Source organism: Drosophila montana, unplaced genomic scaffold (assembly GCF_035044405.1).
Source record: "Drosophila montana isolate Dmon_TW-CO22-7 unplaced genomic scaffold, ASM3504440v1 contig_3216_1, whole genome shotgun sequence".
In the NCBI taxonomy this organism is placed as follows: domain Eukaryota; kingdom Metazoa; phylum Arthropoda; class Insecta; order Diptera; family Drosophilidae; genus Drosophila; species Drosophila montana.
Window position 1 is genome coordinate 892,531 of NW_026998096.1, and position 18,646 is coordinate 911,176.

At 41.6% G+C, this 18,646-nt stretch overlaps 2 protein-coding genes across 8 annotated transcripts; both read left to right on the forward strand.

Annotated features, from left to right (window-relative positions):
* Positions 1-40: 40 nt before the first annotated feature.
* Csp (Cysteine string protein) lies at positions 41-6,275 on the forward strand. 2 transcript variants are annotated; one of them, XM_064688832.1, is made up of 7 exons: positions 44-280; positions 2,272-2,410; positions 2,473-2,625; positions 2,701-2,832; positions 4,089-4,151; positions 4,736-4,943; positions 6,131-6,275. In XM_064688832.1, the coding sequence occupies exons 1-7, from the start codon at positions 246-248 to the stop codon at positions 6,151-6,153; spliced, it is 753 nt and encodes a 250-aa protein (XP_064544902.1). In that variant the 5' UTR covers positions 44-245; the 3' UTR covers positions 6,154-6,275. The 2 variants fall into 2 exon arrangements, with proteins under 2 accessions (XP_064544903.1, XP_064544902.1); XM_064688833.1 differs by lacking the exon at positions 4,089-4,151 and having other exon boundaries at positions 41-280.
* Positions 6,276-8,101: 1,826 nt separating this feature from the next.
* Srpk79D (Serine-arginine protein kinase at 79D) lies at positions 8,102-18,458 on the forward strand. Of its 6 annotated transcripts, none has more exons than XM_064688975.1 (8): positions 8,103-9,796; positions 12,974-13,195; positions 13,262-13,713; positions 13,772-14,112; positions 14,432-14,560; positions 15,909-16,535; positions 17,180-17,450; positions 17,514-18,458. In XM_064688975.1, exons 1-8 carry the CDS (start codon positions 8,868-8,870, stop codon positions 17,708-17,710), a joined length of 3,168 nt encoding a protein of 1,055 aa, XP_064545045.1. In that variant the 5' UTR covers positions 8,103-8,867; the 3' UTR covers positions 17,711-18,458. The 6 variants fall into 6 exon arrangements, with proteins under 6 accessions (XP_064545047.1, XP_064545045.1, XP_064545049.1 ...); XM_064688979.1 differs by having other exon boundaries at positions 16,428-16,535; XM_064688978.1 differs by lacking the exon at positions 8,103-9,796 and adding an exon at positions 11,748-12,827.
* Positions 18,459-18,646: the final 188 nt, after the last annotated feature.

Genomic DNA, 18,646 nt, shown 5'->3' on the forward strand with positions numbered 1-18,646 from the left:
TACATCGACACTTCTTATCGATTACTTCGCATGTCGTGCGCAAAAAAAGGACACGCACACACCACTAATCAGAATCGATAACGATATCCGTAGTAGCCGTAGTCATTTACAATTTTCGTGACAAATATAACAAATGTGTTGTTTCCCGAGTGTGTGAGTGCGTGCAAAAAGCTAGTGTTAATTATTAATTGCTAACAATAGTGTGACATCTAATCGAAGAGACACGCGGCAGCAATAAAAGCAACATGAGTGGCGGTGGCATGGATAAAAGAAAACTGTCGTAAGTACAATTTCACAAATGCTTTTCTTCATGTTCCCTTTTTTTTCTGCGCACACATACATACACGCCAACCGTCTGCAGCTGGCAGATGCGCATTGCCAACGCCAATGGCAGCGGCAGCGCAGTCGACGTTCAATTGATTTTCCGCGCGCCAGCAACAACAACAGCAGCAGCACAAGGCAGCAGCTGCTGAAACGGCCGAATTAAATTCTTTAGGCTTGGGATAAACAAAAGCCAAATCCTTAAAATTTGGAGAGAGAGGCAGCTGCATGGCTGTGTGTATGTGTGTGGTTTGTATCTATGTGTATGTAGGTGCATGCAGCTAATTTCTGCGGATATTTATTCCCAAACGATGCATTCGTGAGATATTGACGGCATTTGATGAATACGTACATGTGTACCATGTATTTGCCGCAACAAAAATTACACAAGCGCGCTGCAAATTCTGATGAGTTGTGATAACAACAAGTGCTCTCACACACTCATACACCTACATTGAATGTTGTGTTATCTATAACTACTTCAAGCTTTATAGCTTGCTTTAGTGGCTAAATATTTGGCAGTTTGTGCTCTCATTCTTTACACACACACACATGCATATGCATACACATGTATGTATGTACAATAACAATTATAATGTGCTATGAGTAATGCTCGACCGACCCTTCCTTTGCCCCACTTCTGAATCGTTTTCCACAGAGGCCATGCGGCTGCAGCTCGTTTTAGTAAATAGTGTCCTTGGCCTTGGCTGTGTTGCAATTCCACCCTTCCGCCCACTTTGCATTGAGTGCTGCTATCTCTCAGCACTGCCATTTTCTTGGGCTGACTCGTTTCCCTTATCAGCACGTATATTTGCCGTTAAGCGTAAAAGCGGCTAAGCTGCATTAGGCGCCCTTCGGCCAATTGGCTCATCCATATAAATAATAGTCAGCCAACCAATTCAGAAAATGTATACAAATTAAATACTCGGGTGCAACCGACTGTGGTATACTCTGTTTTCTTTTGGACTTTGATCTTTAAGGGACCTCTTCAGCATTATTTATTCCAAATTTGATGACTCTGTCTCTAAAACTGTAGATGTTCGATTTTCTCGATTTGCCACGCCTCGAGTTATAATATCAGACGCGGGCTGGCATGAGTGTACCATTTTTTAAGTCTCTAATATCAATAGCAGCGAGAAAATCTTTCTTTATACGGAAGGACAGACAGATGGGCAGGGCAACTTCAGTATACTCTTTTTACTTTGCTGCTTTTCACGAGTGTAAAAAATTGCTGCTTAAGCAAACAGCCGTCAAAATGTAAATGACATTTTCCGTTAGTTTGAACTGGAAAGGAGGGGTGGTGGGTGGGGAGGGGTATTCACATCTTGGCTGGCTGGCAGTGTACAGCTGCGTACGCATCCGACAGTCCCCAAGCTGGGGCCCGACTCAATGCCAAATGTGCTCAGAGTGTGTTTTGTGACGCCAACACCCACAGAGGCAAGCGTATGTTTGTGTGTATGCGCCGCCTGCTATCGCGTGTTGCACTGCCCTTAACTGTTGCTGTGGAATGCCCAGCGGCACCGTCGTCGAGGCTTAGTCATCAGCGTCGTATCGTAGCTAGTCGACAGTCGCCAGACGCAAGTGCTAGTAGCCCGCGAATCTATAGGAAGTATCATTTATCAGAATGTGCAGGGCTCGGAATTAACTTTGCCGCTTCGCTTAAGAAACAACAAACCGCAGCTGGAAATTGACTACAAATATTGCATATTCAGCGAACCGCACTGTGTTGCATTTGGGTTGTGCAATCGATTGGCTACGCCTCCACAGTCAATAAACAAATTCGCTCTTCACAAAAGAATATATATATATTTAATACACAAATACATTTTGTTCTCACTGTGGCAACTTATCCAGGTTATCCGTGTGAATGACTCGCTTTTCAAGCGTATTCTTCGTTCATTTGTGTGATTGTTAATTAATTATTTGCTTTTGATTTTTTGTTTTTTTCAGCACATCGGGCGATTCGCTCTATGAAATCTTGGGACTTCCTAAAACAGCAACAGCTGATGATATCAAGAAGACTTATAGAAAACTTGCACTTAAATACCATCCAGATAAAAATCCAGACAACGCTGACGCTGCCGATAAGGTAAGATCAAAAGAACTGAATATATTTGTATTTGTTTTTCGATTAACTCCATCCGTCCACAGTTCAAGGAGGTCAATCGGGCACACTCGATACTGAGCGATCAGACGAAACGCAATATTTATGATAATTATGGTTCACTGGGTCTCTACATTGCCGAGCAGTTTGGCGAGGAGAATGTGAATGCGTACTTTGTGGTCACATCGCCGGCGGTAAAGGTGAGTCGTGTTGTGCTCAACGCCTTTCGCCAGTGGCTAGGCATTTGCTAATGGATTCTCTCTCTTTCGCTGCAGGCCTTGGTTATTTGCTGCACATTGCTGACGGGCTGCTGTTGTTGCTGCTGCTGCTGCTGCTGTTGCAACTTCTGTTGCGGCAAGTTTAAACCACCGGTGAACGAGTCGCACGACCAGTATTCACATTTGAATGTGAGTGATGTTTGATTTGGTTATTGGTTATTGATTGCGCCCCCCTGCCCATCTACTAACCATTCAAATCTGATTTAATGCCAAAAAAAAAGTCAACAACAAAACAAGAACAACAATCGATTTCAATATGAACACTACACACCCAACGAATGCTATCATATATACATACATATAAACAATCATTTACACACAAAAACACACACACACACTGCTTGTGTACATATATATACAGCACAGCACTTTAACCCAGAACCCAAGTTATATATTTTATACATTACACTGGACATGTTTTGATGATTTTTGTGAGGCGCTTGTTTAGTCAAAAGTAGTTTTCCAGCTAAAACCATATATTTGCATATATTTAACTGGCATTTCGCAAATGGCTAATTCGGCACACAAACAATAAATGCTTTATTTAACTTATGTATTTCTCATTTTTGTTTTCAATTGCTTGAGCGTTTTCATTTTTTTTCTCTCATTTTTGTTTCCTAATTTTTTTTTTGTGCATTTATCTAGTACTACTCTCTACTTTCTCTATACTTTTGCTTAGTTTGAGGTAAGTATGTAGTTTAAGTTGTCGACAAGGGCAAAGGTATATACGACACGACTAACACCCACAAATGTTTCGATCATTTTCAACATTGATTTGTTTAATTTCTTTATCTTTGTTTATTTGAATAAATTTTGTTTTTCTATGAATGCGGACACCACGAAAATCATCAAATGTTTAAAAGAAGACAAAAGTCTCCACTAATACATAAATACGCACTCGAATTTCAAATCAATGATTACTAAAAGTCAAATCAACACAACTTGATATGCATTTTGTAAACATTTAAAGACAAATGAATTTCCCTCGGTTTTTATTTTAGAGCTCACTGTTGCTTTTCTCGTTGTTTTTTTTACGTCCCACTTTCTGTACATAATGAGATTGATTGATTGTTTTCTTGTGTGTGTATTCTTTGAATTCGATTTTCCTTTTTTTTTTATGTACACTCTTATGTATGTATGTGACGGAAAAAAGCAAAACTACAAATTTACTTTTCTAATTTTGTTTATTTTTTTCTCAAAACCACCTTTCGATCGACTCATCATACCCACCTACAACCTCACACACAATTGCGCCTGCGCGCGGCTCATTCTAAACTATATCGCATATGCATATACACGTGTACTATATGTCTGATTTGATCTGACACGATCCGATTCGATCATATATATGTGATATGTTTTGCTATATATTAACAAATGCCCAGCGCTCTGATGGCAATCGAGAGGCCAGCGATCTGCCACCGACTTTGGGACAAAATCCACGTCTTGTAAGTATAGAAATAGAAAATGTCACCGGCACGAGTACCGCATGATCTCAGGGCGAATAACCACGATGCAAATACCCAAATGTATTATTACACATATAACTAACCCAACCATCGTAACAAAATTTAGACGTTCTATAAGAAATATTGAGTACCATATTCAGTTGCAAAATTGCACATTGAGAAGCGGAGCAAATGTTTAAACCGAACCCCATGTAAAGCGCTCAAGCGACAAGAGCTCACGGCTTGTTGGTGTTCTGTTCCTTAGGCTGCTGGGTAAATTAACTAACAAATTATACTTTCATCAAAACGAAGTTGTGCTGTAAAACCAAGTAACATGTAGTTTTAGTTCATTTTAGTTTTGTATGCGATATTTTAGTTTGCTAAGGCTGAAAGCATTGTATGATACACGTATGTAAATATTTAATTGCTTTGTAAACGGCTTTCCTGTACTAACCGAAAACTCGTTGACTAAACAACGCGGAATAACAACTATTCAGATAACTCTTCAGCGACAAATAGACACATCTAGTTATATACTTAATGAGCTGCTTCTAATTGAATTCTATTTGCTATTTTCCGTACAGGAGGACGCTGATCTCGACGATGTCAACCTGGGCGCTGGAGGCGCACCTGTTACCACACAGCCACGCGAACAGGCTGGTGGTCAGCCCGTTTTCGCCATGCCCCCGCCAAGTGGCGCTGCAGTTGGCGTTAATCCCTTCACTGGAGCTCCAGTGGCGGCCAACGAGAACACGTCGCTGAACGCAACAGAACAGACCACATACACACCAGGTATATAAACAGTTGGCCCCGCTAACCAATCAGTAAAGGAATCGAGTATGTCGACTTCCCAGATATTATACTTCATCAATGTTAGAAAGACAGACCTTCAAGAACACTTAGCAGAAGTACAATAACAAGCTTAACTTAAACAAAAAGCGTCTTTGACCATCGAACTTGTTGTTAATTCTGCGTGAATATAGTTAAACAAACAAATACGAAATCTAAAATATTGTAAACCACAATAATCTTTTGAATGAATATATTGCAGAATAGTTTGATACAGAAATCACTCTACATACTATAATAACTTTTTGCGCTCCCCACTGGTTTTGGGAGTTGAGTTTAAACCAACACAATATTTAATAATATATAAACAAATATTAACAATTAATAGGCAACTTCTAGCATTAAGCTCCTACACACAAACACACACACACACAAACACACAGACATGCAATCGTAGCACAGTTATAGGACCTGAACGTATATTTTTAGACACTCATTTTCACGGCAAAAATTTAACAAGATAGGGCATATACGCGTTCATATATGTGTGTGTGTATGGATGTACGTATATACTATATGCTGTGTATGTATGCCGCTTAGTCACACACTGACCCCCATTCAAGTTTTCCACCCTTCTTTCACTGGCTACATTTGGTAATATCCACCAAAAAAAAGAATCAGAGCTCGTCCATTAAAAATCATGAGATCGCAATATTCCATGAACCAGCAAAATACACTAAAATGGGTCACTATCAAACACTGCCTAGGGAACAATATATATATTCCCTGAGTGCGATATAACACCTATATATATATATCCTATAGGCTTGCGGCACTTGTATTGAAAGCCTCTCAACAAAAGCAATAAAATAAAACGAAAACTTAAACTGTCTTCATAAAAAGAGATTAAATAACTGCTCATGGAATTACAGCCTACTGTAAATACACGTTATATGTTTTTGTTGATCAAATTATTCAGATATTTGATAATTTCTTGATTTTCGTTTAATACCATCTGGTAAAGAGCTGATCGAAAATTATTTATCACACTGCCAGTTTGAAGAATTGTTTGTTTGGCAATTGATTTTAGTTTTATGTTGAAAATATAAGTATATTTAATTATGTTATTTTAATTTGTCTTTACTGCATCACTCCATTTTTTTCTCTCTTTCTCTTTTTTCTACATCTAGATATGGTTAAGCAAAAATATTAGGTTCATGCTTCAAGCGAGACAAACCCAATTCATGAGAGCGTTTTGAACAGCCACACACATTTTTTTATTCCTTTTAATTGTTAAAAAATTTGGTATGTTCAATAAATCGAAAAATATATATACACACTTATATTTATTATAAGCTTTAGAACATAATTCTAATTTATAATCTGAATTGTAAAGCGAAAGCTAGCACGTTTTAATCAATCCGAAAGAAATTCACAATAATATTCGAAATGCAATTTGCTATGAACAAAAAAATATGCATACATAAGATGTTCGCGATGACGAGTAATGCAAATTGAATTGAGAAGAGGACGCATTAATTAATATTCAGGCATTAATGCTATAACATATTGATAGGTAATCATTTAATCAGCGCGTATGCATATAATCAATTACCATATGATACTTAGATACTTACCTAAAGTGTTATTGTTTCATATACATATATATGTATCCCTTTAACTGCGAATTGTAACTATATTTCAAAATTAGCAAGATCGAGCAAAAAGTTAAACTACTTAGAAGATATGCCTATAAAACCAAATTGTAAACACAAAGGTCGATTCGTGGCCCTTGTATCTAATTGCATCGGATTGTATCTAAACAGTAAGCTTTACTTTTAACTACGTCTATGTATGTGTGTGCCACATATACCATATTAGAATTAATTTGCATTTGTGTGTGAGTGCCCATAGCAAGTCGCCTCTTAGCTAAGACAAATATTTGTTGTTAAAACTGGTCTTTCGTGTGGCAGATGAAACGTGTGAACATTTGCCCAACAATTTTTCGAAATTAATTTACACAAAATTGTTAAAATATATATACATATGTAAAGAATCCAATAAACTGTTGCTCTTGCTGAACGATGGGTCGCTGATGCTGCAGCTGTATCGAGCTCTAGTCTGTGGCCTATTGTATTAACTGCAAATGTATATAAGTCAAGTTAAACAGCCTAGAATCGCACCCAATAACAGAACTTGAAAAATACCTAAATAAATAGCAATCAAATTTAAATATAGTCCCAATCCTTAAAGTATTCTTAACCCAAAAATTTATTCAAAAATTGTACGCTATTGTCCATTAAGTATTGAACATTTCAACCTATTTTCAAATTGTATTATTTATTTCAAATTTCATTGAATAGTTTGCCTTTTGTTGTTTACACCATATTTCATTGAATAACCAACAAATGTTGTCTCATGTGTATTCGTAAATTATGCAATTAGTCCCAAAGTGTTGTAATATTCCAAAATTATATCATCGCTATCAATTATGAAGAACCAGCACATGTATACACACATAAAATTCAATACAAACATATATATTATATATTATATAAATTTCAAATAATGAAAATACCATTTTAAAGTTTTGCGTGTGTATCTATTGTTCGTACAAGTAAAATAAAACATTTCCAAAAATTTAAATTTAAAATTAAACAATTGTTTTCAAATTTAAATTTGCCAGAAACAAAATAAAACCGAAAAATCAATAAAAATAACTTATATAAAGCAACCAGATTGTTTGTTTGATTTTCCACCTGTTTTTTAACTCAGAAAGGGTATACAAATGCGACTACCTACAAGTCAATTCCTTAAAGCAATTCCATTGAAAGCTTCAATAGGAAGAAAAATTCCATGAATTCTGGGATTCTGATGTAAATTAGTAAACAAATACGGCAGCGGCTGTCTGCTTGATAAAGCTTTTGACAGCTGACTCTGGCGGCAATAAGCTTTTTCGTTCCGCTGAGCTGCTCTCGCTCTCTTTTGGTTTGTTTTGTTTTGGTGCTTTGTTCAAATGCCTTTGCAGTAACGGTAAAGCCGGCACATGCGCTGTGCCAGTGAGAGCGAGAGAGGGAGAGCGCGGCCTGAGGCTGGGCAGTAAGTAGAGACGGCTCGGCGCAACTTCGCTGCAGAGTTTGTACGGGTCAGAAACCGATAGTCAGTCGGAGAGTTCGTGTGCGACGCATAGCAAAGTTGAAACTGAATAATCAACGGTGTAATCCAGAAATATCTTAATTATTCCTGGTGCTTAGTCAAAATCGGACAAATTGATAATGTGAATTGCAACTGCTATTGGGAAAAAAAATTTCAATTCGCGATTCAAATTGCAACGGCGAAGCGGAAGAATCGAAAGCCAAACCTTAGCCAATAGCAAAGCTGAAGAAAAATTTTCGAACGCTTTTGTATTTGTGTGTGTATAGTGTACGTCCATGTGTGTGTTAATTTTTCATGCGCAATTTGGGTTACAAAGCAAAGCGAGCGGTGAAAAACGAAAAACGGTGCTTAAAATGCAATAAAATGTTTTAGGCTGGGGCTTCATTGATTTTCTTACGCACAAAAGTATGCTACGTAAATCAAAGGAATTGAAATCAGGCTGCGATGGCTCCAAGTGAAAAAAATGAGGCTGAGAACTCTCTGGCTACAGTGGGAGCGTAAACGCGTCACTCGCCCCAGTATCAGGAGCATCAAAATCAGCAAAGAGCAACAAAGGACAACCAGGATGTGGACGACGGCAGCAACATCGGCGCCATGTAGCTGCTAGGCAAGGCGACGTCGCTCCAGAAACAAGAAACCGCAGCAATCCAAGAAGTGCGACCACCAGAAAAAGGAGTGGGAGACTTTCAGGCGACTCTCTGACTATTGGGCATATTGCAGGAGCATTGCGGGCACATTGCCAAGCTGGCTCCCGTACTGCCCAGTAGCGGCATGGCCGGCCTCGTTAGCGCCGCCAGTGGTGGGAGTGGCGGAGGGAGCAATGGCAGCACGGGCAGCGGCTACAAGCACCAACATCATCTCATCTCGCCGACCCACACATCGCTGGGACACACGCACACGCACACACACACACACACTCTGCCGGCCGGCATATGCAGCAGCGACAGCGGCATTTCCACGCTGAGCGCCATCTCGCCGCCGCTTTCGGCCGGCAATTCGGTGTGCAGCACCACAGCTGCAACAGCTGCCGGCGGCAGTCCTCAGCTGCGCACTTCGCCGGTGCTTAGCATGCTGGGCAGCGGAACGGCTACGGCCAGCGGGAAGGCGCAGACGCAAACACTGAGCCCGGCGGGCGGCGGCTCACCCAACTATTTGAGCACCATGAAGCTGCTCGGCCCGGCGGCTAGCATTGATTTGGGCAGCTCGCCGCTGTCGCATCGCAACTACAGCAACTCGCTGAAGGGGTTCAGCTTTCGACGCAGCTTCGACGACAAGATCATTGCGCCGCCATTCTTGTCGCACGCCCATGGACTTGGCTATGGGGGCGGTACAGGGGGCACTCCAGCTCCCGCGCCCATACCCTATCCACACTTCCATCCGGCGGCGCATCATCATGTCAACTTGGCGACTCCATTGGTCACTTCCGCACATCATCTGCACTTGCATCACCACGGATCGGGCGTGGCCCATCAGCCGCTGTCGCTGGGCACGCTGACGTCCTCGCAGTCGACCACAAAGCTCTCGTACCGCGACGACTTTCTTCAGCAGATTGGCTACCTGCCAACGACGCGTATTTACAGCACCCCGACTAGCATCGTTGACGAGGACAAGGCCCAGCAGGACTTTCTATCTCTATCACTCTCACCGCCCCTCAATCGGCGCCGCGATATGCCAGCGCTGCGAGGACCCTTCGTCAGCCTGTGAGTAGCCGCCTCCACCTAGTCATAGACCTTCCATCATTTCTATTTTATACACTTATGCCCCATATGGGTACGTAACGTGGGCCCAATTAAATGCATCGCGCCAACGAGCACCTCTCAATTTCTTTGTTGACAGGTCAGCCAACTGCTGTCGTTCCCAGGCAGCGCACAGTGGGGCGTAACTGACAAAAATACACATTTTCGAAAGGGCGTATGGGTGCTCTTAAAAATAGTTCAGTTCGCTTCAAGAGAGACAGACAGACGGAGAATACATGCATCAGAATACGTACATCAGAGATCCTCTATTTTTAGGGCACTGGCTAGTTATATAAATTAGTTACGTTTCGTTGTAGCTTGCTCCACTGTGCACTAACGGCCAGGAGGACAACAGTTGCAACATTAATTGCGATATTTGCGCGAGTTTACAGCGAGCCATATTTCCGCCCACACATGCACACACGTATTTACAGATAAGCCCACGCACTGACCAATCCAACGGTTGCTTGGGTTTGTTTACGTTTTTAATTTGCTTTAACCACAAAATAACCTTGTGACGCCAAACGTTCGTCTTTCCTCGCAGTACCCCCAACCACACTCACACTCCCACACATATACACACATAGTATCTAAAAGAGATGAGCGCGTGCCTAGTTTTCAATGCCCGGCGCGCCATTGCTCGGAACATGCAGGTGAAAAAAAAGCCCGAAACAACACAGAAAATTTTTTTTAATCCTGGCACCTCACGGTACGAATCCCAAAAAACATGCTATACTTTTAATATCATTTTTTTCTTCTTAGTTCGTTGTAGTGGCATTTTTATTTAACAGCTGCTATGTGTCAACAAACCGTTTTTTTTCATTATTTGTAACGATATTTCGAAATTGGGGAGAGATAGCTCCGATATTCAAGTCAATATTATTTCATTTCCTCGGGCCTCATCGTGCCTATACTTGTCTCGATGAAAGACGTACATAAATAGCCACAGCCCGCACCCATCTCTATGACGTATGCTGCACTTGGGAAAACTATGACGTTTTCACGCTCTCACAGGCCAATACACACACACACAGTTGCACACATTTTAAACGAAGCGCGTGTGTTATTTGCACTATTTTTACAGCGATTTATTGTATTTGCACACACGCATATGTATATGCACAGTCTATAAATAATAATATGAAGAAGCAGCCGCCGCGGAGAATTGAGCGAACAGGCAACAAAGCAAAGATGTAAGGTGCGTGCTTCTCTTTGTGCATTAGGGTGAGTCATGCAAGGAACAAGTGTTTTATTAGAGGGAACCACAGGCACGCCGTAATGTAACAAAGACTGGCCCAGAGGACTTAAATGGGGGCAGAAATCAATACTCACAGACTGCTTAGTCACTTATAAACTTTAAATGCATGTCGCGTGGCTTCAATTGAACTGAAAGTTCAACTTACATTTTATATTGTTTCAAAGTAAACAGCGGTTCGGCAATGCCATAGACCCAATTTTGGCACAGTGCCTAAGAAATCCGTTACAATAATAATGATGATAATGATGCTGTTTGACGCTCGATGCTTGTGCTGTGTGATTTCCATGACCGGCACTTGCCGCCGCCTTGGCAGCCGCGTGGTTCTACGACGTCGACGAGTTGATGAAGTACATTGGATAATGACGCCAAAATATATATGTATGCATATACATACATATGTATATCCACATGCATATATCACAAACGCACACACTCAAACACTTGTATAAAGGTATGCATATGTGCTGGGCGAATATTGTGGGGCTCTTCAGTCGCTCAGTTCGACACACACACACACACATGGATAGTCGATGGATTTGGCTTGTAGTTGATAAAAGCAACAACAGAAAACAGAAAATACTCGCTATACGACACGAATTGAATTCTTTGACTTTGGCTCGCTCATTTGGTGGGCAAATACAAAAACACAGGCGTTTCGGCATTCTCGGAAATGGTAGCGAACCGAACGGTTGTCGAGCGAAAGATACAGATACTTTTCATAATTCAAATTTCTGCGTTGTGCGATTTATTTATTTACCTCCGCATCCTCGACGCGCGCGTTATGTAAGGCCTCTTCGAAAGTAAAGAGTGCAAACTGTTTGCGAGCGTACAAAAACAATGCTAAAACTAACGCAGGCCGCCAACGCATAGGAAAGTCAAGGTCGTCGCCAGCCCCTTTTGCTGTGCCTGCCCCTGTTGGGGACACGCCCCCAAATACTGCGCTTGTGTGCAATGTAGGCGAAAGCGCGAAAATCCAATATTCGAACGAACTCTAAACACTATCGAAATGGACAACTGGGGGATGCACAACTCGGAGCTGGGCCCCACTTGTCCGAAGGAGACCAATGTCACCATGCCAAGTGAATGGCTGTGGCTTGCCTGGAACGAGATGTGGAACGTTGACTGGCCGCTGATCCGGCAGAATTATGCACACTACTATCATCTGGTTTCGATCTTTGCAAGCATGCTTAGCCAGAATATCGGTGAAATCATCAGCATACTTTCTCAGGATGAAGTATTTGTGTATGGACTGCAGTTGTGCCTGCTGCTCCTCTTCCTCTATCTCATGCATCTGCTGCGACCTGGCAGCAGTGAAAGCGTGATCGCAGCACCGCCCACGACCACGCCGAATATCACCAAAGAGCTGAGCTGTGATTTCAACTTTGTTTCTGAGCAGGAGAAGAAGGCAGCCCTGGAGGCGGCCATGGAAGCAATGCTCGAGGTGGAGGAAAAGAGACGTCGCAAGCGTTTCACCAAGAAACGCAAATGCATATCCGCCGGGCCCATACTCATTGCCCTGCGCCAACATTCGCAGCGACCCAAAAGCAACAGGAGTTCCGCATTATTCTTTGAGCCTATGTCGCCCAGAGAACAAATACTGGAGAATACGCTGGTACTCAGGGAGAAACCCTTGACGCTACCACCGAATATTGTGGAGCAGCAGCCAATTAAGACAATAGTCATGAACGTTGTAGCCGCCGACGTGGACCACGAAGTTGAGGATTTGGTTGCACTCATGTGCGTGGGTTCAGTTTAGTTTAACTTTAGGAATTCACATATATTCAGCATACACAGCTAACATCAGTTTTAAATTCAGTTCATATCTAAGCTTATGAGTCGCAAACGTTTACTTACCCCACTTTCCGGTTTCTTTTTGCTTTCAGTTCGGAGCCACGCGGCACATTGAGCACCACAGATGAAATCTACCCAGATTCGCCGGATAGCAGCCTCTACGGCTCCGATGAGGAGCAGGAAGATGCTTCTCAGTATTGCCGTGGTGGCTATCATCCGGTCGTCATTGGCGACATATTCGACAATCGGTTTCGTGTTGTGCGCAAACTTGGCTGGGGTCACTTCTCCACTGTGTGGCTATGTCGAGATCTGAAGTGAGTAATAGAAAATGTTAACAATCGAATCATTTCTAAATACACGCTTGCATTTGCTTACCACAGAGATGAGAAGTATGTGGCTCTTAAAGTGGTCAAGAGTGCCCCGCATTATATCGAGACTGCAGCAGATGAGATTCGCCTGCTGGAGGCGATCCGCGATGCAGATCCACTCGATGTGAAGAGGGAGAGAATCGTTCGACTAATGAACCACTTTACGGTTCGTGGTGTGAACGGTGTGCACACCTGCCTGGTCTTCGAGGCGTTGGGCTGCAGCCTGTACAAGCTGATTGTGAAGAACAACTACCAGGGATTGGCCATTGCGCAGGTGCGCAACATAATTAAGCAGGTTCTGGAGGGATTGGACTATTTGCACAGCAAGTGCAGCATTATCCATACAGACATTAAGCCCGAGAATATTCTTCTGGTTATCGACAATGCGGCGGCTATGAATCAGCAAATTGACGATGAGATCAACAGCCTGCGCGTCAAGGGCGCCGACTTTCCCGATTCATACAGTAAGATTCACAAATGCTATTGTTACCATTCCCCGCTAATCGCTCCCCTCGCCCACAGTCAGTTCGATTGAGAAGCAAACGAAGACGCGTGCCAAGTGGCCGCTGATCGAGCCGAATGGCTCAACGAACACGAGCAACAGCACGGCGAACAATTCGACATCATCGACGCCCCTGGCCGCTGTAGTCATGTCCTCGCTGGACAAGGACGACACTACCACCTCGTCGACGCTCAACTCCAACACCACATCCTCGCTGGCCTCCAAATACTCAAGCCTCTTGGGCGACAGTGAGTGCAACGGCGTTGGGCTGGTCAGCGTCGGCGGCGTTGACAGCCCCATTATCGGAGGTACCTCGAATTTAAGCAATCGCTATCGTGCCGAGAAGAAAATCACTGCCAAGGTGAGTCTCCAGACCCAGCTACGTCCACACTTCCATTACAATTTTCAGCTCAACGACAAATCGATCCGTTTGATTGCATCCAACAACATTTTGCACTCTAGTCAAACCACAAACTAACTTAACCAACTATGATGTATGTATGTACGCATACGTATATGTATATATATATATATATGAATATGTATATGTATTTATGTACTTACTACTTATTCGCCACACCGAGCAAGACTATCACGCCGGCAATGTATTCTTAATTTGATTTGATTTCCATATTGCTTTCTTTTAACATTTTTCATTTGGCACCGGCCATATCCGACAGTCTTCTATTGACCGTGATGAGGACACTGATACGGACACCTTGGGTGACAATAGCACCATTGCCAGCGACACTCCTACCGAGCAGGACGTTAGTCTAAGTAAAAATAACGTTTGCTTAAATTCGGATAAGGTAAAGTGCATAGTACTTACCGCTGAGGTGGATAGTTTTCGCAGTTGGCTCGTTCGTTCTGTAATTGTGTTCGATGCTTTGCTAGCCTCGAGTCTGAGGGACAGCAGACTCCATACAAAGTATCTAACTCTGCTCCCGCAGCCTCGTGTGATGTTTAGCATATAACCGCTTAGTTCAAAGTTTTCGTTATTAATCCAAGCATCAGCGATTTTAATGATTACCTTTATTATGTTTTCTTTTCCCCTGTTTGAGTCTAGGGAGTGTTAAATTGTGGAGTTCAAAGTAGACTACGTCCACTTATTTGCCTTAATTTGTATGTATTTAACCAAGTGCATATAGTCTTAAGTTCTTCTACGGCTTCCTTCTTTATACATATTACATGCAACTGTAGACACTTATCTATTTATGCTAATACACAATCTAATTTATGCCCAATAATACAAACATTTTCCCCAAAATTTATTCAATTATTAAATATGTATAAAATGCCTCAACGTGTTATGTGTATTCACCCGATGCTACTGGCTTAAGCTTTAGATGTTATTGTGTGTAACCATTCACCTGCTTATCGCCATTATGCTTCATAGTTCATATGCATATATATTTGCGCCTGAGCCAACATCCGTCTAAGATATGTATAAGAGCCCTGCATCGGTTAATTCATTTTCATCAAACTCGGATACGCAATCAATTTAACCGTAAACCAAACGACTCGAGCTTTGGAGTATTTGACTGAGCCGAAAACATTCGATCGAACCCGATGTCATTTACAAACAAAGATAAGTTCGAACACAACCTAAACAGTCGAACTTGCAGCAAGTTCGATCAGCTTGAACTTATTTATTCGGTTAAACCGCATTTACAGTCGAGTCTACCAACATAAGTTTTGTCTGCAACTCCTACAGTTCGAGCCGAAAACATTTGATTCTAGCCAAACTCGATGCAGGGCTCTAATATGATTGTTGTGCGGTCCATTGATGTTCTAAATGTTGTGCTGCCTTCGACAAGCTATAACTCAGCAACCAATATACATGGAGAAAGATAATGATTCAAATAACTGCGCCTCATAAATAATATTGTTGAAACGCATGAAAGAGTGTGAATGTAGTGTGTGATATTGAGTGCTGAGGCTGAAGTCGAACCTATCATATCTTAGAAACCTTTATACTTATAACTAACTAATGTTCACAGATGGACTGCGGCTGCGCATTTCCAACTGTGAAACTCTAATGAATGTTTTTGCATTGCACCAAACCAAACAAAAAATCGTGTGTTCTTTTTCTTCTTTTCTTTTCTTGTGTGACCAAAAAAAAAAAATTCTATAAAAATAATCACGTATATAATGCAGCTGCCCAATGCCACCACAGTCAGCAACTTGAACACCAACAACTCCTGCTCCACCTACCCCACTGTTAACTCCAATACTCAAAGCACGTGCACGCCCACGACACAACAGAACAACAGCAACAACACATCCACGGCAGAGAGCAACAACAGCCCCACCACGCTCACCTCAACATTTTCCAATTCGAATTCCACAACCTCAACCTCAAACTCAACCTCAACCACAACCTCCACCACATCTACATCAGCTTCTGCCTGTGCCTCTGGCAATGCACCACCTCCAGCTTCCAGCAGCACTACCAGCACGTGCACGTACTCGTTCACGCATCTTGTACCAACAACAACCATCACAACAACAACAACAACAGCAACTGCATCAGACCTGTATCACAATAGCAACATTGGCATTTGTGATAATAAAACAACAACCACAGCTGGCAATGCGACTTCAATCATAGCAACAACAACAACAACAACAACCACCGCTAAACTAAATGTCCATGCCAATGCAATTCCTTCGCAGAACCAGAGCCAGAGTCAGGGTCAATCCTATACGCACACGATACAATCGCTGATCAACAACAGCAACGTGAGGGTGAAGATCGCCGATCTGGGCAATGCCTGCTACGACGTGAGTACAAATATAAGATTTTCCTCAAATTCCGTTTGCCTTGAGTGCCTTTTTTATTTCAATAATCAATAATTTATGATTAAAAATGGATCTGTCCTGCTTCCATCTGCGAAGCACACTCAGAAGGCTACTTGTCACTTGATATCTTCGTCAGCCTCCTTTGGCGTCGAACCACCTTGACATTGGAATTTATTATCGACAGTCAAGAAACAAACCGAAGTCATTATTTCTCTAATGTATCAGATATCGCGCTGTGAAGAACAATCCATCTTCGATTAGTTTTCCTTTACTATCCAAAATCCTTTGGCAACGTAATGGTACATTCAGACCGTCCTTCAATTGTCTGGCTAACTAACTGGTAACTACCGGATATTCTAGCGACCATTAGAGTTAAAGGATGCATGAATCGTACAGTGCCTCATATGTCATTATCTTGCCATCACTTGAACCACTTTATAGAATCCATTCCACAGCGAATGACAACTATTCTAGTTTTGCTGTCGATATACAATATTCAATACACAGTTTGTGCTTTAAAAGGCGGTGACAAATCGTAGCTAGGGCTAAAAGTCTAAGAGGCAACTTTAAATCTCGGAATATATGATATCCCATTTGCGTTTTATCTTTTAACGTTCCTTTGACAGTACCATCACTTCACCGAGGACATACAGACGCGTCAGTATCGCTCGATTGAGGTGTTGCTGGGTGCGCCATACAACTATACCGCCGATATCTGGAGCACAGCGTGCCTGGCCTTTGAGCTGGCCACTGGCGACTATCTGTTCGATCCGCATGCAGGAGAGTCCTACAGCCGCGACGAGGATCATCTGGCGCACATCGTGGAGCTTCTCGGATCGATACCGCAATCGGTGATACTACGTGGCAAGCACGGGCTTAAGTACTTCACAAGCTATGGTAAGTGCGAATCAATGCAGGTGTGGAGCTTGAGTTAACATTGTCAACGGATTTTCTTTACAGGCAGTTTGCGGAACATTACCAAACTGAAGCCCTGGAGCTTGCTAAACGTGCTTGTGGAGAAGTACGATTGGGATCCCGTAGAGGCCAAGAAGTTTTCGGACTTTTTGCTGCCCATGCTCGAATACAATCCTGTCATACGGGCATCGGCGGCAGAGTGCCTGCAGCATCCTTGGCTGGAGCAGGAGGAGTTCGTTTAGCTCATTTAGGGTTCACAAAGGAACAGCCCTGCAGGCAGACATATTTAACGCGAACTCATATTTGTAGGCTTTTATATGCGAAAAAGATTGTCATAGTGGAATTAATATTACGATAAATATATATTATGCTTAATTAGCGTTTAAGCCTGAGAGCAAAATGTAGAAAACAAGGAAGAAATTTAAGATCGTAAGGCAAGGAGTTTTCGAAGCTTTTTTAAATTAACACGATTTTGTACTCGAGAGCTTTAAAACCTTTTAGCAAACAATGCAATTTTATTTATTATCAAGGAGAGGCAGAAACAGCAAAACGATTTATTTTATGTTATTTCTTTCACTTTCATATATTTTTTGTATTGAAAAAAGACAATGACGACAATTTGTAAGTCAACAGATGCCTAAACTGACTGATTGCAAAAAACAAAAAAAAAAAAGAAATTTAAATATAAAATAATCATTTCAAACAAAACTGAAACGCTAAAGATATAATAAGGATTAGTCAAATATTGAGAAGCGCAAATGATAATATAGTATGTGTATAATAATTGACATATTTAAATGTAGATAACTAACGACATTGTTACGATTGAATACAGCCAGCTTTCTAGCAGCAAGTAGTGATTCTGGTATAATTAACCAAAAATATTGTAGAACCTCAGCTGAATACAATTGTGTGTGTGTTTTGATTGGTTTCACAATGTTAAGATCCGTCGCGATACGATTCGATTAAATATTTTTGTTTTTTAGAAAATTGTGTTTATTGTATTATTTTTGGCTAATAGATGTAGTCAATAGATTGATATTCTGTTATATTTTTTATTTATACAGTTCAGCCAGCTACGTGCTTTAAACAGAGATAATCACAAGCTAATTAACGCACCATTGTATAATTCATACTTTAATCTCCGATAAATCAACATGGTATTACAACCATACAAT